The 19,777-nt window shown below is 57.2% G+C and overlaps 1 protein-coding gene across 4 annotated transcripts; it reads left to right on the top strand.

Annotated features, from left to right (window-relative positions):
• Positions 1 to 704: 704 nt before the first annotated feature.
• LMNA (lamin A/C) lies at positions 705 to 19,506 on the top strand. 4 transcript variants are annotated; one of them, XM_081494284.1, is made up of 12 exons: positions 705 to 1,269; positions 13,042 to 13,198; positions 14,521 to 14,646; positions 14,930 to 15,100; positions 15,310 to 15,435; positions 16,198 to 16,418; positions 16,520 to 16,742; positions 17,168 to 17,275; positions 17,390 to 17,509; positions 17,915 to 18,004; positions 18,781 to 18,903; positions 19,352 to 19,506. In XM_081494284.1, exons 1-12 carry the CDS (start codon positions 914 to 916, stop codon positions 19,376 to 19,378), a joined length of 1,848 nt encoding a protein of 615 aa, XP_081350410.1. In that variant the 5' UTR covers positions 705 to 913; the 3' UTR covers positions 19,379 to 19,506. The 4 variants fall into 4 exon arrangements, with proteins under 4 accessions (XP_081350410.1, XP_081350408.1, XP_081350409.1 ...); XM_081494282.1 differs by having other exon boundaries at positions 18,781 to 19,053; XM_081494285.1 differs by lacking the exon at positions 705 to 1,269 and adding an exon at positions 8,992 to 9,026 and having other exon boundaries at positions 18,781 to 19,053.
• The last annotated feature ends 271 nt before the right edge of the window (positions 19,507 to 19,777 follow it).

Here is a 19,777-nt window from a genome sequence, read left to right as displayed (position 1 = left end):
GGTCTAAGATCCAATGGTTGATTTCAAAGGGAGATTAAACTGGGGCAGAAGATAGGAAATGAATGACCCCAAACTCTGGTCCCCACCCTGAATTTGAGGGTGTAAAAGGAACTCAGGATCCAGAACTTTGTGGCAGCCCTCCCTCCAACCACCCCAGGGAACGCAGGCATTCTTCCCCACCCCACCCTGGCATACTGAGATGCGTCTTTGAATGGACTGCCCACTCATGGAGGTTGGGGGGGGGGAGTAGGGGTGACTCACTATTACTATGAGGAGGAAAAGGGGGAGCCAGTGGTGGAAGAAGAGTGAGTCACCCTCATGGGCACCAGCCTCAACCCTCCCCCCCACTTTCCTGGATCTGGCGCCCTCCCTTGCTTTGTGCCTACTGTCCCTCTTCCCCCTGCTCTTTGCCCACCCAGCCTCACCCCTTGGCTCTGCCCTTTACCCCCTCCAAGGCCTGAGGCAGTGGGGGCAAGCTTTCAGCTTGGATCGCTGAGCAGGTAGAGACCTAGAGGCGAGCTTCAGGGAAGCCCCAGGCACGTGGGGGTGCCTGAGGGAGGGTGGGGCTCTACCCCGGGCAGTCGTCTCCCCTACTCACCCCTCCCTCTCCCACCCCTGTGGGTAAGCGACGGCCCCTTTAAGAGAATGGCCCCTCCTCCCATTCCCTAGACCTATTAGAGCCTTTGCCCGGGAGCCGGTGACTCAGAGTGTTCGCGGGAGCTCCGCATCCACACCGGCCAACCCAGATCTCGAGGTCTGACAGCGCCCGGCCCAGATCCCCAAGCCTGCCAGGAGCCAGCCGAGAGCCAGCCGGCCGGCGCGCTCCTAGCCCAGCAGTCTCTGTCCTTCGGCCTGAGCCCCGCGTCCTTCCCAGGACCTCTGCCCCTCGGGCAGTGTTGCCACCCTGCCGGCCATGGAGACCCCATCCCAGCGGCGCGCCACCCGCAGCGGGGCGCAGGCCAGCTCCACCCCGCTGTCACCCACCCGCATCACCCGGCTGCAGGAGAAAGAGGACCTACAGGAGCTCAATGATCGCTTGGCTGTCTACATCGACCGTGTGCGCTCGCTGGAAACGGAGAATGCAGGTCTGCGCCTTCGCATCACTGAGTCTGAGGAGGTGGTCAGCCGCGAGGTGTCTGGCATAAAGGCCGCCTACGAGGCTGAGCTGGGGGATGCCCGCAAGACCCTCGACTCGGTGGCTAAGGAGCGCGCCCGCCTGCAGCTGGAGCTGAGCAAAGTGCGAGAGGAGTTCAAGGAGCTAAAGGCACGGTGAGTGCCCCAGGTGGCGGCATGGGGCCGGGAGAGGAGCAGAGAGGGCAGATGGACTGCTGCCCCTGCCCGGGCTCCAGGCGGTTGATAACTTTGCCATATAGTCTCCTCCCTCCCGGAACTGCCCCCAGTGAGTGACTGGCAGTGCCAAGGGAAATTGTCAAGACAGGACTGAGAAGGGAGAGGTCTCTGGGAGAGGGTGGGGTATATAAGGAATGGCGGGGTTCATCAGGGCCAAGTAGGAGCTGTGGCAGGCCCACATTCTGTCAGGGTGGGATTTGCCAGTCATTTGGGGTCTGGGAGAGGGCCTTGGGCAAAGCCGAACTGGCCTTGCCAGATCTAAGACATCTAGGCACCCAAGATTCTTAGGAGTGGGTGAAAGGGTCCTGTTGGAACTTTCTTGGCAGCCTTGGCACCGTGCCAACTCTGCTCAGCCTGGCTTTGAACACATGACACCCACTGAAACAGAGCTCCTAGGCTGGGAGATGTCCAGTGGTGCCAGAGAGAGATCACCAAAGCTGGGTGACCCCCTTTTTCCCCTGCAGGGGCACCGCGATGGCCCCCACTGCACAACCCTTTCCCGGGTTCCTATTAAGAGTTTTGAAGTGCTCCTTTACTCCCTGCATGTCTGGGACTTCCCCTGGCCTCCGACAGGCCCACCAAACAGCTCCAGGAGAGCCGCTCCCCCGCAGCTCCCACAGCCCTTGGCCTGCTTGGCCCAGGAATGCAAGGGAGGGAGGGAGACGGAGGGCAGAGGCTCCCGGCTCAGGAAGTTGTGTTATGTATGCCCAGGTCTGTACCTCCCCTTCCCCACCTCCCCACCCTCACCCTCTGCCTGGAGTCTTTGGAGGAGGATCTGGACTCTGTCCCTCCCTGCCTCCCTTCTTGGGGTGAGCCACTTTCATTTTCCCAGCCAAGCCTACCAGCCTTTACTCTGGCCTGTCCTCTCAGCCACTGGGACTTTTTTTTTGTTATTGTTCTTTGCCTTATTAAACTACTGGAATACTGTGACATTTTTGAAATCCAGCCGTTGAAAGATTCAGGCCCCTCCTACCTTACCCATCCCTGCCCCACCCTACCGCACCCTATTTGTCTCCTCCCTCTTTTCTAAAAAGGCCTTTGGAGCTGGGAAGTTTAGGCCCTCTTCAGCTCCCCAAGGATTTGTTTTCTGTGAAGACCTCAGCCAGAGAGCACTAAAGGTGCTTGGAGATCCCTGGTTAGGGCTGTAATGGTTTGTGTTCTCTTCTTCCCCTTTGCATCATCTTCTCCAGGCCCATGCTCTTCTCAGAAATGCTGTATATTTGCTACTCTTTATACCCCTTTGCTAGCCCCCAGCCCCTGGCATGGTAGGTGTGGCAGATATATCATCCCCTAGTGAAGAGTAGATGGAAATGGTGTGGGCAGGCAGGTGACTCTTCCCCCAACCCCCCCCAACCTGCCCCGCCAAGCCCAGTGGCTTGCCGGGTGTCAGTTCCCCATCAGACCAGGGATCCAAAACCCGGAATCTTAACCATTAGGCCACCAGGGAACTCAGAGTGATTATTTCTGTTGAAAGAGATCATTCCTGTCATTGTCCACTAGTGATATGAATAACTTAGTTAACAGGGCAGACAAGACGCAAGCTAGGGGAGTCCCAGAGAATTAGTGTTCTAAACTAGTTTACCCAGCTACCAAACTACTACCTTGCAGGTCCCTGCCAAGGGCATTCTTAGCAGGTCTTTTTCTGGGGAAGGTGTTGATCAGGGAACAGAACGAGTGGAGTCTATGGTCTCTCGCTAACCCAGCCACCCCAGTCTGTCTCTGCCTCCTGGTGCAGCTGTCCTGGTCTGGGACACCAGGCGGGTGTGCGCGCACGTGGGACAGGGCCGGGGGTGGTGTGTGTACTTGTTATATTTAGCTGCCTGCCTCTCCTCTCCCCCACTGATCCTGGCTGGGGGTGCTGGGCTTCCGGAAAAGGGGGGGTGGTTTTGCACACCTGGATCCTAGGCTGATAGGAGGCTGGGTGGAGACAAAGAGGGCTTAGATTGGGGTTTGTGTCCCCTTCTAAGTCCCCATTGGGAGGAGCAAGGATTTGTTGCTCCCTTTTGTGTCTGCTTTGCTCAGGGTGAGGTGAAGAATGGCATAAAGAATTTGGGAGAGGAAGAAAGGCATTGTCCTAACTCCTCCCACTAAAGCCTAGAGAGAAGGTGTTGTCTGGTTTAATGTTTAATTAGAGCTCAGAGTTCAGGGCCAGGCTTTGGGTTGGGATGCAGAGCTGTCTGTAAGATCTTGTGGCGATTCCTGGCCCAGCCTGGGTACCTTGACCACACCCAGGGCTTTGGGGCCCCCTCTCATCAGGCTGGGTTACAGGCTCAAAGCAGAAACATTGCTCCTGCCCACAAACACAGACTCACATCCTGTATTCTGGAGCCAGGGGGTTTGAACACCTACCTACTTGTGGGAAGAAAGAGGAGGTTAAAATCATCAGGGAAGGCCAGCCTGGGGTCGAGGCTTGGAGCTAGGCCCCATCCCAGGCAGGACAGCTGGGTGGATGACTCAGATACTGGCCCCCTCCCTCCCACCCCAGTGGCTTTGCAAGAGACAGAGTGGAGACAGCAGATGTCTTAAAGGTTGGGGGGGGGCCTGAGTGTCTGCATCTCTGCTCCCCACTCCCCACTGCATCCTGGGATCCTTTTCTGCCTCCTTCCTTAGGTGGTGGTCTGGAACTGGGGCTCCTGACAGACAGTGTGCTCAAGTTGCTCTAGAGCAGAGTCCAGAGTTATGGGCTTGGGCTGCGGGTTGGTGCCAGGGTCTGTGTCTTCCCAAACGGAACTGGTAGAGGAAGGCTGAGTCAGAAGTGGGGAGATCCCAGACCCACAAAGCAGAAGCATCCTTTCCCCCCGAACAAGGCCTTGGGTGCCCGACAACTTCCTGAATTGCCCGCCTTACATGATGGCCTCAGTCAGGACACGCAGGGACCTGCAGGCCCAGGTTCTTCCAAGCTCTCATCAGGATAAGAACAGGGAAAACCAGAGAGGTGCAAAGGCTTGTCCCGTGTCACACAGCCTATGAGTGACAGGCCCAGACTTGAGCACGGGTCTTCTGACTCTCATTTGAGTGCTCCTACCATTAAACCTTGGGCTTCCCAGGTGGCGTTAGTGGTAAAGGATCCGCCTGCCAATGTGGGAGACATAAGAGATGGGAGTTTGATTCCTGGGTCGGGAAGATCCCCTGGAGGAGGGCATGGCAACCCACTCCAGTATTCTTGCCTGGAGAATCCCCATGGACAGAGGAGCCTGGGGGGCTATAGTCCATAAGGCCCCACGGAGTTGGACATAACAGAAGTGACTTAGCAGGCACACACGCGCCATTAAACCTCACTTCTCTAGCTTCAGGGACAGGTTGGAGGATGTGGAAGGTGGGTTGGGGTGACTGAAGTGCACCCCTGCAGTCTGGAGATTCTGCTCTGAGGCCAGTGTTGCCTTAATGTTCTGCTGTCCTGCAGGGCCTGTTATCACTTGATCAATAGCCTTTGCCACAGCCCATACCTGGAAAGACCCAGGATCCTTCCAGGCCATGAATCATGAGCCATGAGAGGCTGGTAATTCCTGTCTTGAGACTTGTCATTGGAATTGCCTACCTGGATGTGTAAGAAACTGTGCCCTTTGGTAGATATATAAGGATAATGGGGATGGAGGCCTTTGAGGATACCTGGGCCCCAGTCCTCTCCTGAGGGCAATCCTGTTGTCATTTCTCCACCTACCCCTCACCCTGAAGTCCATATTCTTATTCAAATGGAAAGGAGAAAGTACAATTAACCCCAGGGGCTGAGCTGTAAGTACTTGAGGAGCCCAAGAGAAACAAGAAAGACTGTAATTCCTGCTAGGATCCCAACGGCCTTCCCCTTCCCATGATTGATGCCCCGTCCCTGGCACATCCCCTGGCCTCCAGGGATCTGAGACTTACTCTTGCACGGAATGTGCCCATTGTCCGCACTCCCAGGCCCACCCCCAGTGATTCAGTAGCTCAGTGTCAGGGCTGAAGGCAGGGACAGCTGGGGGGACAACTGGTAGGCGATGGCTTTACCTACCAACTGTGCCCTCTGCTCCCCTGTGCCCTCCTCCCCCCACCCCCCAGTCTCCCTCCTCCCCAGCCCCTGACCACCTTTAGCAGCTTCAGCAGCCAGGACCAGGTCTGGCTTAGAGGTCCAGGGCAGTTCATTCCATTCTTACCTCCCTGACCCCTCGAACCCCCACTCCTGTACTGAAGATGACACAGGCTAAGCTCTAATATTCTTGGAGATAGCGGGGAAAGAGGTTCTATGGGGGAGGCTGCAGAGTCTCCTGTCACTTGACAAAAGGCAAGGTGATCTACCAACAAACTGACAGGTAGCGTGAGGTAACGAAAATAGCCCTGGCCCTCGGTGTCCTTAGTTCCAGGCTTAGCCCTGCCTCAAAACTGCTGTGTGACCTTGAAGAAATCACCCTCCACCTCTGGATTTCCCTAGCTGTAAAAGAAAGGAGTTAGGGCGGAAGATCTCCAGAGATCCCTCCAGTTCCAAAGTAGTACCATGACCCACAAAGTGAGAAAACAGTTCTCTAATGTGAAAATAGTTAATAGCCAATGCTATTCTCTATAGAAATATTTCCCACAAGCTGTGGAATTAAAAGTACTAACACCCTCCTCTCTTTCTCCAAGAAAGTTTGTGAGAAACAGGTAATTATTATGACATTACACTCTTGGCTTAGGCTTTGTTTTTATTACTAGTAGGAAAGGACACTATATTTTGAACGTACCTCCCTTGAGGCTGTACCATGCAGGAGAGTCCCACGGACCTGTGCTGGAGAAGAAGCGGAGGCTCTGGGGCAGGCAGGACCATTACCTTAGTGCTGGCTGGGATTAGACAGCATGGGCCGGAATCAGAGGGAGGTGCAGGGTGACCTTGAACTGCCCACCCTCTACACTTCCTGCCCCCATCCTGGCTCCCCCAGCCTGAGGCTGGGCTGCGAGGAGGTCTTGTCCCTTAACACTCAGGGAAGGGGATAGTTTGGGAAGGAGGTGGGGCAGAGTTGGGGGCCACGCTCCCCTGTCCTTTTGTGAGGAAGCCTGAATCCTGCCTGTCGAAACCAGGAATAATTCTGGCCGAAATCCCAGGCCCAGCAGAGGAGCTGAGTCACGGTAGAGGGCAGAGTAGAGAGTGGAGGGGAGACCCTGAATTGTCCAGTCAGAGAAAGAAAGACTGAGGGACGGCCTTTTTTGAAAACTACTTTTGCGTGTTCTTGCTGAGTGGCAGGAGGAAGGAGGAGGATCTGAATCAGATGGGGGACAGATGGAGGGGAACAATACAGGAATCCCTTTAGGGACTGGCTCAGGGAAAGTAAGAGACCCTTGATTTCCAGGAGCGCGGTCCCTGGCAGTTCAGAGGGGGATGTTTGGGATTGCCAAGGCACCCCCCCCCCTTCCTCCTCCCGAAGCTCTGATGACGCTGCCACCCCCTGCCGGCTGGGAGACAGCGTTGCATCTTCCAAGGCTAGAGCTGGAATGCAGCAGGACCAGAACTCCTAGGTCCTCCCCAACTTCCTTTCTCCATCTTGGGGTGCAGCTCCCACCTTCTCCCTGCTGTTGTCAGGGTTAATAACCATGAGCCACCAGAGGGAAGGTTAATACATCCTGAGAAGGGACAACTGAATCGCTTTCTTGTAGGGATACTCTAAATGTCCCGCCTTTTGGCCAGTAGCCTCCCTCCCTCCCACACCCAGGACCTCCTACCTCTTCCTAGGCCATCCTTCTCCCCTCCATGCCCCGACTTCTTTTGGTCTGTTCCAGGCCTTGGCCTGCATTTTTATGACAACACAGGAATGATTTCTGGAGAGACAGGCCAGGAAGAAGGAAAGTGGAGTTTGGCAGGGGGCCTGGAGGGAGCGGTTGGTCAGGAAGCCCGCTGCCTGTTGTCCAGGACCCCAGCGCACCGGCCTCTGACTGCAGGCCTCTCCCGCTGCTGCACAATGCCACGTTGATACACCCAGCAGCTGTGACTCAGGCCTGGCCCTGTGCCAGGCCCTGCGCCTCTGCTGGAGTTGCGTCTGAACATGTCAACAGGCCTCCTGTCCCCCTTCTCAGCACCAGTTCCCCCATCCCAGCCCTCCCTTTGCTTGGAATTAAGACCTGGCTTTGTCTGGGGTGAGGACAGCTGGGAGCCTAGCAGCTCTGGAAGGGGATCCGAGGGCCCTCAGACCCCGAGCATATGTGGTGGGTGTCATGCCCAAGGGAGGCGTGCGGAGGCAGAGCCGTGCCTGCTGTGGGTGCACGTGCCTGTGTGGGAGGGTTGGGGGGGGTGGGGGCTCCATACTGGGATCCTCCCGTGTACTTTCCAGGTGTAAGACATTCAGATCTTCCACAGGGTGGCATTTGGGGAAGGTTCATGGGGCTTCTCCAGAGAAGGAAATGGCACCCCACTCCAGTACTCTTGCCTGGAAAATCCCATGGACGGAGGAGCCTGGTAGGCTGCAGTCCATGGGGTCGCTAAGAGTCAGACACGACTGAGCGACTTCACTTTCACTTTTCCCTTTCGTGCATTGGAGAAGGAAATGGCAACCTACTCCAGTGTTCTTGCCTGGAGAATCCCAGGGATGGGGGAGCCTGGTGGGCTGCCGTCTATGGGGTTGCACAGAGTCGGACACGACTGAAGCGACTTAGCAGCAGCAGCAGCATGGGGCTTCTCAGTCCCTAGAACACCTGCCCCTCTCAGTTCCTCTCTTTAAGATCTCCTTTGCAGAGAGGGCTAGTGCCTTGAAAGCCAGAGTGGGGAACCAAATGTCCCAGCCCTTCCACATCCTGCCCATACCTGAGAGTGATGGCAGACCCACAGACCAGCCAAGAAACCCAGCAGTGGTTCCTTTTGGGAGAGGGAGCTGTGGAGCCTCACGGCCCCACACACAGCTGTGGGGTGGCTGATGTTTGAGGACTCTTTCACTAGGTCTGTGTCATCACTTGGGTACTAGGGTGACTCCGAGCCATTGAGCAGAAGTCCAAGTGTCTCCCAGGCTCTCTTCCTGGGTGTTTCTGCCGACTTTCTGTGGGCCCTACATGCGTCGTGCCTGTCTCCATCTGCTCTGAGTGTCCTCAGGTGACCGGGTGGGTGGGCAGGGTTTTAGGGCCTGCGCCTACTCTTCTCCAGGCCTCGGTTTCCCCACCTGTAAAAGGGCAGGAATTGTTCCAGAAGGAGCTTCCCCCTTAGAAACCTTGAGCATATGAATCTTCTGGCCTCAGGGCATTTGGGGACATACAGAAAAAGCCCCGAGACACACTTATAACTGCAAAGAGAAGAAACCAGCAGGTAGAACAACAGCTGAGCGGACTTGGAGGAGGAGAGAGAGGTGTGTCCGGGTCTGGAGGCACAGGGCTGAGGCAGGGCTCAAAGGAAGAAGGCAGGCGAGGGTGTGGATTTGGATAGGTGGAGGGAGGGAAGGATACACTGCAGTGGGAGGAGTTGCTGGAACAAAAGGAAGGGTGGTAGGAGCGTGCGGCCTGGCTTGGGGTGGCCACAGGAGAGGCCCCGTCACCTGGCAGGGAGTCAACCTGGGAGGAGGTCTAGACGTCTGGGAGGAGAGGGGAGGGCTGGGACTCACTGCGGCACACCCAGCCCTGCTTTGCCCTGCCCAGCCACAAGGGGGCTCCGTTTTTTAGTGAGGCAGGAAATGCCGGGGGCTGGGGATCTTGGTGCTCCTGCCTCCCCTCCCCCCTCTTCTCCGCCCGGCGATGGGGAACGCCGAGGGCCGGTGAGCCTGGGGCGTGGCCAGTGAGGGGACTGGGGCGGGTCTGAGGGAGCCCCGGCGGGCTGGCCGGGCCCTTCCACTGCCCCGGTGGCCATCTGCCCCGCCCACTGATTATTTTTAGCCCCTGCCGCCTGTCTCTGCTCGCCTCGTGTTCCTCAGCCCAGCGGAGGAAATGGGGGCCTTTCCCTCGGGGCCTAGCAAGTTGCTCCCAGCAACCGGGCCCAAACAGGCCTGTGGCCGCCCTGGCTTCCATATCTGGCATCCGAGCTGGGCTGGGGAGGGTGACTCAGCGGGCAGGTCAGCGCCTGGCGCGGTGCCCACGTAGCCCCTTTGCTGCGCCAGGCGGCTTGTTCCCCCTCCCCCCGCCCAAGAAGCCCCTAGAGTCCTGCCCTGCAGTGGCCCTGAAGCCCGGCTCCCCTATTCCTTCAGCCTCTGCCTAATAGCGCCCCAGCCTGGGAGCACGCGAGCCCGCTGTGTGTGTGTGTGTGTCTCGGCCTTATCCTTTTCCTCTCTGCTCTCCTGCCCTGCCCCCGCCCGACTTTTCCCGCCTTCTGCGATCAGATTTGCCAGCCGTGGGAAGAGTTTAGAAACAGGATGCCCAGCCCTTCTTGTCTCAGGAGCCCGCTGGGATGAACCCACTCCAATGCTGGGGGAGCCTGGCGGATGGGAGGGAGCGAGTGGGCTCCCCGTGGCGTGGCACGGGGGCCTGGGCAGGACGTGGGTACAGCCAGGGTCTCCCCTGTGAGCACTAGAGGATTTCCTGACACCTGCCTGGGTATTGTCTGCTGGAGGATGAGTCACCTGTGGAGCCCCTGGGTCCCACCCTTCCCAGCTCCCCTTGTCTGCCCTACCCTGTTCTCCCGGCCAGCCCACTGTGGGGCAGCATGTGCCCAACTTCCCCATTGCTGGCCCCCAGTGGACTGGGGCACAGTAAGCACCGCCCCATGGGCTGACCGCCTGGCCAGTGTCTGCTTGGGGTCCCTGACTAAGGAAGCAATGTCATTTGGAGCTAGTGGACAGGCAAGACTGAGGAGGAGGTTGGGGAGGTGCTGGCTTCCGTGCCCCACCCCCAGCCGTCTCTTGGGGAGTGCGTGTGGCTCCCTGGCCACAGGGCTCCTGAGGTCTGAGTCATAAGCCCATGGGTGATAGCGGCTGCTTCCCCGCAGAGGGGAGCTCCCGGAGCCCGACTGAGAAAACCACAAAGGCACTTCTTGCTTCCCTCTCTTTGCTCAAGTGGCTTCCCTCATCTGCAGGGTGTGTCTCGGTCCTTTCATTGCAACTCTTTTAAGTGCTAATCAGAGCCTCCAGGAGGGGAAGGAAAATGGCCCCCTTAATTTCTTTGGAGACCATTAGCAGGGCAGGGGGAGCCATCCAGCACCCATTCACACCTCTGCTCCCAACTTGCTGCAGGATCCTGGAGGGACCCTGGGCAGAGTTCTCTGAGGCTGTTTCCTCCATTACCTAGGACTAGCACCTGTCTCAGTGGGGAAGCTGTGGCGATTCAGTTAATACAGTCTTTAGAGCAAAGAATCGGACACCACTTAGTGGCTCAACAACCATAATGTGTACACAGTCAGCTCTGTTTGCTGTCATTATATGATTACTAGTATTAGTCTATTAGTACTAATATTAGTATTACTACCACCCCACCTTTGGGAGCAGTCTTAACTGAAGAGGTTAGACTGAAGGACAAAATCCTGCAGTTGTCAGGCTGTGAGTCCCCGAGGGCAGGGACCATGCAGCTACATTTTCCTGTGTCAGTGTCTGCCTGGCACTCTCACAGGAAAGGTATTTCCAAGGAGAACTTCTAAAGTTTCTCCTCTGGGTCTGAGGAGGCCATGGAGGTGGGACTAGGGAAGAGACACCCTTGAGATGTTTTCTGAAAGCATCATGGTGCTCCTTCCTGCTTCTCCCAGCTCAGGCTGACTGGATCAGGAGCCCTTTCTGCTGCTGGCATCTCGGTTCTCTCTAGACCTGTGGCTGAGTAGGAGGAGGAACAGGGGGAGGAGGCCTGATCAGCAGCCAGAATTGACTGTGACTCTGCCTGGGTCCCCTGGAGCTGCATGCTGTGTTTGACACGGGGTCACTCACCTTCCTCCTCTGTGCCTCAGTTTCCTCATCTGTGAAAGGAGGGGGTTAAGCTGAAGCTATGCTAAGCTCCTCCCAGTTCTCTGAGAGCCTCCCAGCCGTTAGCCTTCAGGGCAGGGAGGCCTGTTCTGGGAAGTCCCTGCCAGCCTTGGAGTTGGCCCAAGGAGCTTGGAATCTGTCTGCCGTGTCGCTTCACTTTACCAGCGGTTTTTCTTCTTCTGCTTTCCTCCCCCTGCAGCTGCCTCAGCTTCGGAAAAGTTCTGAAGTCATGGAAAGTTGGGGCTGTGCTCCCAGCCAGGGGCTGGGCCGGATGGCAGCCAAAACCTGAGCTGGGTTTTGACTTTATTTTTAGCTTTTCTGGCTAAGACAGAGGAGGGGAGATATCCTTCAGGTCTGGAAGGGCCTCTTTTCACAGGAGACAGACACTCTTGCTCTAAACAGCTTGTTCTGAAATGTGGCCAGAGGCTTGGACAGAGCAAGGCTGGGGGTGCTCCCCCCAGATCTTCACGTCCTTCCCCTGCCTGTCTGGGTGACACTCTGTCCCCCTCGCAGTGGGGTCCAGTTGGAGGGGAGGTGACTCCTGTTTGAAGACTTCTAAGCTAGTGGCAGGAGCACACTGCCCCAGTCTTGGGCCCTCCATCCAGAGCTTCTCCAGCTGGGCCTCCTCCATCCTTCTTCACACTGAATTGTTGGGTCTCTTGGAGCTGAGGGCTTGGTGGCAGGAGAAAAATGTTGGCAGGGCCACTTCTCTCCTTTCCAGGATAGAATTCTTTCTCCCCCTGCCCACATTTGGTTTTCCTTTTTCCATCTGCCCAAGTGGGTTCATGCTTGCAGTCTGATGAGTCGCAGATGGCAGCTGGGACTAGGCCCCTTGGCTCTTTCCTTCCACTCCCTGGGTCTAGCGCTTTCTCTCCCCACACATTGGTGAAGGGATCATTACAACTAGGAAGTTCTTGTGTTCCCCAGAGGTCTTTAAGAAAATAGGATCCCTCTATTTCTCCAGGTCACTATCCAGCAGAAATAATCAGGGGCCTGGAAAGGGAAGGGAGGTGGCAGAGGCCACCCCCTGTTTGAACTGGTTCTAGTTCAAGCTTTACCGAGTCTGAGGAGTGTGGAGGTTCAAGGGTGGAGCCCAGATGGACCTGGAGGCCTGGGGTCACATCTGGAGCCAGATGCTGGGCTTGTGGTCCATAGGTTGGGCTCAGCATTCTCAGGCTCTGATGAGGCCGAGAGAGAGGGAAGGCTGGAACCCTTGTGCTCTGCCCCATCAGGGGACCCAGACTGGGTTTGAGAAAGGGAAAGGTCAATACAATGCCTGGTCGTCTTCATTCCAGGTCTCCCTGAGCTTTAACCAAACTTTCCCTCCCAGCAGTCCCTGGTGTGTAAAGAGACTAGGGGAGGTGACTGACACTTTTAGCACTCAAACTGATAAGCGTCAGGGACACTCAGACCCCAGAGCTAGGAGCCTGGCTGTCTGGATCCCTGCAGAGGAGGAGGCTGGGCTGAATGAAAGGTGGGTGGAGTCAGGGGGAGAAGGTTAAGGCCCTATGTGGGAAGGGGCAGGAGACAAAGGTGGCTCTGTCTCTTTGGGAAGGAATGGGAGGGGAGAGAGGGAAAAGCATTCATCTCATGGGATCAAGCTTTGCGCTTGGCCCCAGGCACGTTCCTGAGCACTGAGTCATGGGAAGGGTGGAGAAGCAGGAAAGGGGTTTTGGGGGCCTTGGGAGAAATGGAAGTCCAGCCCCAGAGGAGGGCAGATGCAAACAAACCAGAGCCAAGGACGCCCTCTTCTGGCAGCTTGGGGGCATAGCAGAACCAGGTCCTGCTGCTGACCTCCCAGGACCTGACTTCTCACTCTCCCTGGGGGACCTGACTCTGTCTAGGGATACAGACTCCTCCTCTTAAACCCACTCTTCTCTGGCTTCTTTAGCAATTCCAAGAAAGAGGGAGACTTGATGGCTGCCCAGGCCCGGCTCAAGGACCTGGAGGCTCTGCTCAACTCCAAGGAAGCTGCACTGAGCACTGCTCTCAGCGAGAAGCGCACGCTGGAGGGCGAGCTGCATGACCTGCGGGGGCAAGTGGCCAAGGTGAGGCCCACCCGAGACCCCACCTGACACTTGTCCCTGTGCCCAAACGCACACTCACTGTTCGACTTCAGGGATTCTCAGGAGGTGCCTGGTCTGACCTGTCCCACAGCATCAGAGCCATTCCTGTGTCCTAGCATTGCTGCATCCATCCAGACCATAGTGCATCCTCCTTTGCTGCCCTGGTGTCTAGAACCATGAATTTAAAAGAATCCACAAGCCATTTCCATCTAACTTTGAAATGAATTGTGCCTGGCCCTGGATCCCTCGCGTTTGGCCTTGCTATAGACAGCTGTGACCTCTCTGGAAGATGGGAGAAGAGTGTAGACTGTCCACAGAGCCCTAGTTGGGATCTGATGGTTGATCATATATGGACATATGTTTTTAATGTATATGATGGTCTTTACTTTCAAACACTTCGCTATCTATTCCAGCTTCTAGTCTTGTGTTAAAAGGTAGGGAACAGAATCAAAGAAGCAGGCTTGTTTCCAATCTCACAGCCACATCTGCTCAGAGCAAGATCAGGACTAGAGTCAGCCACCAAGCCTCTGTCCAGGGCTCTCTTCCCTGCTAGGCCTTGCCACCATAGTACACTGTGGAGAGACCAGGAGAAGCCAGCAGTTTGGCCAGAAAATCAAGCCTGGGCCATTCTCCTCCCAGGCCCTGCCCACAGCCCTTCCCAGCTGCACTGCCCAGCTTGTGCTTTCTAAGATGAACTAAGAAAGGTGCACCCCTACTCAAGCTTCAGAGGATCTTTTCATGTCAGTAAGGGTGCGTTCCATGGATCCATGATCCAGCCCCTGCCTTCCAGTCCAGCCACCTCTGCCGTCACTCTCCCCCCAGGGCCCCATCCTTCAGGCATCAGCAGTGCTGAGCCTTCTGAAGATCCTGAAGTGCACGTGTGTGCTTTCATACCTCTGTGCCCTTGCACTTATTCCTGTCTGCCCACTCACCTGTCCTTCAGATCTCAGACTCTGGAGGCCTTCCTACAAGTCCCCTGCCACCACCCCAGGCACACTTTGGTCTCTTCCCTCATGTTCCTTCTGTACTCTGGACATACTTCCTTTAGAGCAGTGGCTATAGCAAAATACAGCTATAGAGAGAGGAGGCACTATCTATATTTTCATTAGCACAGCACCTATCCAAGGTCATTACTGCGAGGGAGTAGGTGCGTCATCACCTCTGTGGGCATCCAAGGCTCTTGCTCCCTTAGGCCTGTTTCTCCACATATAAAGGGAGGTGCTGGACGTGACCCCCTTCTCAGCTTCCTTCCAGCTCTGGTGTCCTATGACCCCTCTCCCTGACCTCTGTCCCCTTCCTCTCAGCTTGAGGCAGCCCTGGGCGAGGCCAAGAAGCAACTTCAGGATGAGATGCTGCGACGAGTGGATGCTGAGAACCGGCTGCAGACCCTGAAGGAGGAGCTGGACTTCCAGAAGAACATCTACAGCGAGGTGGGAACTGTATCCTAAAGACTGGAGGACTGGGGCTGGGTGGTGAAAGATGTCAGAGCTGGGCTGGGGTATCAGTTGTGTGCAGAGCTCCCTTGCCAGGCTGGCTTGTACTAGTGATGGGGAGTGGGGGTGAGGGCTGGGGGGAGTGGTGGCCAGCCCCCAGGTTAAAGTGGAGCTCACCGTGACTTTGTTCAGGGTTAGAATTGGGCTGGGAGCTCAGCCACTTGAGCTTCATCCTCAAAGGACTAGTTCTGATTTTGGTCTCTGTGTCCACCCCTTCCAGGAACTCCGTGAAACCAAACGCCGCCATGAAACGCGACTGGTGGAGATTGACAATGGGAAGCAGCGGGAGTTTGAGAGCCGGCTGGCGGATGCCCTGCAGGAGCTACGGGCCCAGCATGAGGACCAGGTGGAGCAGTACAAGAAGGAACTGGAGAAGACCTATTCTGCCAAGGTGCACATTCCCCTGGGGTTCCCGTGCTGCCTCTGTCCCCAGCAGCCCTCCCCGCTGCCCTCCCTGAGATGTCCTGTGGGAGATCAGGTGGATGGGGGCAGGAGCCCAGATTGCCCGGGACCTCGGGCTGCAGCAGCGATGTCCTTCTCGGGTCCCTGCCTCCTTCCTGGTCGGTCCCTGCAGCCCTAACCCTGTGTCCTCCCTGCCAGCTGGATAACGCCAGGCAGTCAGCGGAGAGGAACAGCAACCTGGTGGGGGCCGCCCACGAGGAGCTGCAGCAGTCCCGCATCCGCATCGACAGCCTCTCGGCCCAGCTCAGCCAGCTCCAGAAGCAGGTGCTGCCCCTGCCTCTCCCTTCTCCCTTCCTCCACCGCTCCTCCCCTCCCCACAGGGGAGGGCGCAGAATATGCCCCCAGGAGCATAGACTGAGTAAGAAGCCTGGGATATGGAGTCATGTGACCTGTTTGCTTGCTGGTTCAGGACTACCTCTTATCTCGCCGGCATGACCTTCATTTCTCAGAGCCTAGGTTTTCCCATTTGAATATGGAGATCGTTCCTGTCCTCCCTATGTCTTTGATCTGCCACAAGACTCAGTGTGAGGTGTTAAAAGTGGGAAAAAAAAAAAAGAGTGAAAGTGTTAGTCGCTCATGTCTGACTCTCGGTGACCCCACAGATTGTAGCCTGTCAAGCTCCTCTATCCATGGGGTTTCCCAGGCAAGAATACTGGAGAATGGGTAGCCATTCCCTTCTCCAGGGGATCTTCCCGACCCAGGGACCGAACCGGGGTCTCCTGCGTTGCATGCCTAGTGAGGTGTTAACAGCATCAATATTGTAACTGGCTGTGCCATTTGTGACAGAGGAGATAGGTTCTAGCCTCAAATTAAGAGATTTCAGTTGGATGTTGAGAAGGACTCCCCAGTCACTAGCCAGCCACAGCCACATTAGAGTCCATGAAAGGCTCTGATGGGAACCTGAAGACAGGGGTGGTGGGGGTGGGGGTGGTCTGTGCCCCAGGGAGGTGCCCCTACCCTTATGCCTTACCTCTCCATACTCCGGGACCTTGAGAGCTCACCAGACCCCCATTCCCCCTCAACCAGCTGGCAGCTAAGGAAGCGAAGCTGCGGGACCTGGAGGACTCGCTGGCCCGTGAACGCGACACCAGCCGGCGGCTGCTGGCAGACAAGGAGCGGGAGATGGCAGAAATGCGGGCAAGGATGCAACAGCAGCTGGATGAGTACCAGGAGCTGCTGGACATCAAGCTGGCCCTGGACATGGAGATCCATGCCTACCGCAAGCTCCTGGAGGGCGAGGAGGAGAGGTGGGCTTCGGGGGAGGCAGGGAGGTGCTAGCGGCCGCTTCCTCCTGCCTGCCTGCCACCCGCCTTGACTAGGCCCCCTCACCCTGTCTCCCCCTCCACAGGCTCCGCCTGTCTCCCAGCCCCACCTCGCAGCGCAGCCGAGGCCGGGCCTCCTCCCACTCGTCCCAGACACAGAGTGGGGGCAGCATCACCAAAAAGCGCAAGCTGGAGTCCACCGAGAGCCGAAGCAGCTTCTCCCAGCATGCTCGCACTAGCGGGCGCGTGGCTGTGGAGGAGGTGGATGAGGAAGGCAAGTTCGTGCGCCTGCGCAACAAGTCCAATGAGGTAGGCCTCCCAGGTCGGGTGTAAGAAATGCCGTCGGGTTAGGGAGAAAACCTGGAAGGTGAAGGGATAGAGTTTGCGGGGAGGGTTGTTCCTCACATCAGACCAGGGCCAGCATGGGTATCTCCTCCACACTCCCAGTTCCAGTCCTGACCCCAGGACTCATCAGTGCAGTGAGACCTTCTTGGGCAATGTATTTAACCTCTGCTAGCATCGTCATCTGCAGAATAGGCATGAATAATAGTCCCTGACTTTTGAGTTCTTGGGAAGATGAAAGGACTGAGTAGGTCTGGTACAGCCTAAGTGCCCATAGATGTAGCTGTTATTTATCCTTGAGGGGGGAGAGACGTGAGGGGAAGAATAGAAGGTGATAAACCCTCTAAGAGCCTGAAGGAGCCTCTCTCACCTGCCCCTTCCCTCCTGGGCAGGACCAGTCCATGGGCAACTGGCAGATCAAGCGCCAGAATGGAGATGACCCCCTGCTGACCTACCGCTTCCCACCAAAGTTCACTCTGAAGGCCGGGCAGGCGGTGACGGTGAGTGGCCGGGTGTCTGGGACTCCGGGGTGGCTTCCGGTGGGGATGGGTTGGCCTGAGGATGGGTGTGCTGGAGTGTGAGTGCCCTTCTCTAATGAATTCTCCCTCCCCCAGATCTGGGCTGCAGGAGCTGGGGCCACCCACAGCCCCCCTACTGACCTGGTGTGGAAGGCGCAGAACACCTGGGGCTGTGGAAACAGCCTGCGCACAGCTCTCATCAACTCCACTGGGGAAGTGAGTATGCTGCAGGGTGGCCTCTCACTGGACAAGGCTCCTCCGGTGGCCAGAGTTGGAGGCAGCTGCCCCCACCCCAATTCAGGGCCGCTTTCTCCCAGGCCCGAAACTCTTCACCCAGTATACAGACCCAGAGATACCTCCCCTAGCAGCAGGAGGGGTGGGGGTTAGACAGTGAGCATTGTTAAGGGCAGATCATGCTCCTATCCAGAGAACTTGACCGCATGCCCCTGCAGCAGAAACAAGTTCCTTAACTCCAGCGCCCCTGAGGACAGAGCAAGTAGCAGCCTGGACAGAGGGCAGAGCACGAGCAGGTTCTTGGTGGTCACTGGGGTGGGTATGCTGCACGCCCCTTCTCCAACCCCCAGCCCCTAACCCTCGGGCCTCGTCCTGTGTCTGCGGCAGGAGGTGGCCATGCGCAAGCTGGTGCGCTCAGTGACCGTGGTCGAGGACGACGATGATGAGGATGGAGACGATCTGCTCCATCACCACCACGTGAGTGGCAGCCGCCGCTGAGGCCGAGCCCACGCCAGGGCACCCAGCCAGGCCTGGGGACACTCTCTCCCTGCCAAAAAGTCTTTTCATTAAAGAATGTTTTGGAACTTCACTCGCTGCCCTGGCTTTTCTTCTCTCTCCTCCTTATACCTTGAACAGGGAACCCAGGTGTCTGGGTGCCCTACTCTGGTAAGGAAGGGAGTGGGAACTTCTGATGCCACGGAGTCTTCCCATGGGAGCAGTGGACAAGAGTCTGGATTTATCCCCTGGGGCGGGGAAGGGAGGACAGACGTGGGGCACGCAGCCCTGCCTCTCTCCCCCTACTTCTGTTGCATGCATCTCCTTTCTTGTCTCCTCCCCATCCTGGTCACATGCATGGCCTCTCATTTGCCCCATTTTTCCTGGGAGAAGGGTCTCTCTTACCTACCCTCCTCCCCAATTAATTTTGCATGCCTGCTGCTCTCTACAAGCTTGCTCACTCTCTCACCTTTCCCTCTTAAGCTTAGAGTAGCTAAGACAAGAGTCAAAGCCCCGGCTCCCGTTCCCTGCCTGTTCCCAAGTCTTCCTGACCCTTCCCCCTGTCATGTCCTTCCCTTCCCCTTTTCCCAGCCCAGGCTCCACCCCCGCCCCAAGCCCTACCACCCACCAGTTAGGTTACTTGAGCGCAGAAGCCCGCCTTTCTGCCTGGACCCTGCCAGAGCGCGGAGCCTGGGTGTTGGGCCTGAGCGGTCAGTCCCAGACTCGCCGTCCGGCCTGAGCCTTGTCTCCCTCCTCAGGGCTCCCACGCAGGCAGCAGCTCGGGGGACCCCGCCGAGTACAACCTGCGCTCGCGCACCGTGCTGTGCGGGACTTGCGGGCAGCCCGCAGACAAGGCGTCTGCCAGCGGCTCGGGAGCCCAGGTGGGCGGATCCATCTCCTCTGGTTCCTCCGCCTCCAGTGTCACAGTCACTCGAAGCTACCGAAGTGTGGGGGGCAGTGGGGGTGGCAGCTTCGGGGACAGCCTGGTCACCCGCTCCTACCTCCTGGGGAACTCCAGACCCCGAACCCAGGTGAGTCGGCCCTCTGTCTCCACCTCCCCTCCCCCCCACCCCGCGGGCAGAGGACCCTAGTCCTCGAGGGTTAGGACCAGGCGGCCCTGTGGGAGGGAGAGCCTTCTCTTCCGCAGCCCGGGGGAGTGGGAGCCTCCTCCCCGCAGCCCAAGATCCTAGAGGGTTGCTGCTCCTGCGTCCTGCCCCTCCTGTCTGAGCCCCAGATTGGAGGGCAGGAGCGGGGCTGGGTTAAGAGGGGAAGGAAGGGTTTGGCCCAGCACTGCCGCTCACCCCTCTCCCCCTCTCTCTTCTCTCTCAGAGCCCCCAGAACTGCAGCATCATGTAACCTGGGACCTGCCAGGCAGGGGTGGGGGCGGAGGCCCGTGCTTCTTCCTCACCTCATGCCCACCCCTGCCCTGCACCTCACGGGAAGGGGTTTGAAGCCAAAGAAAAATACCCCTTTATTTTTTCTTCTATGTTTTGTTTTTTGTTTTTTTTTTCTAAGAGAAGTTATTTTCTACAGTGGTTTTATACCGAAGGAAAAACATAGGCCAAAAAAAAAGCGCGCATCTATCTCAATTCCCCCCCTTTTCCCTCTGCTTCCGAGGAACTCCGTACCTGCCTTAAAACCAAAGAGGGAGCCAAGGAGAGGGGATGCTTTTACAAAGCCTCGTTTCCGCTTTTCTGCCCTGCCCGCCACCCCCATCCCGGGGACCCCGTGACATGGTGCCTGAGAGGCAGGTGT

Source organism: Giraffa tippelskirchi, chromosome 5 (genome assembly GCF_054371585.1).
Source record: "Giraffa tippelskirchi isolate mGirTip1 chromosome 5, T2T-mGirTip1v1.2.pri, whole genome shotgun sequence".
In the NCBI taxonomy this organism is placed as follows: Eukaryota; Metazoa; Chordata; class Mammalia; order Artiodactyla; family Giraffidae; genus Giraffa; species Giraffa tippelskirchi.
This window is presented reverse-complemented; position numbering and strand designations above follow the sequence as displayed.

What these genes read in the sequence shown, in the direction of transcription:
- LMNA (XM_081494282.1), top strand. Translation starts at nt 914, where the DNA reads ATGGAGACCCCATCCCAGCGGCGCGCCACCCGCAGCGGGGCGCAGGCC. An exon ending in TGCGGGGGCAAGTGGCCAAG is followed by an intron (nt 13,199 to 14,520) that starts GTGAGGCCCACC and finishes CCTTCCTCTCAG; the next exon opens with CTTGAGGCAGCCCTGGGCGA. An exon ending in TCATCAACTCCACTGGGGAA is followed by an intron (nt 17,510 to 17,914) that starts GTGAGTATGCTG and finishes TGTCTGCGGCAG; the next exon opens with GAGGTGGCCATGCGCAAGCT.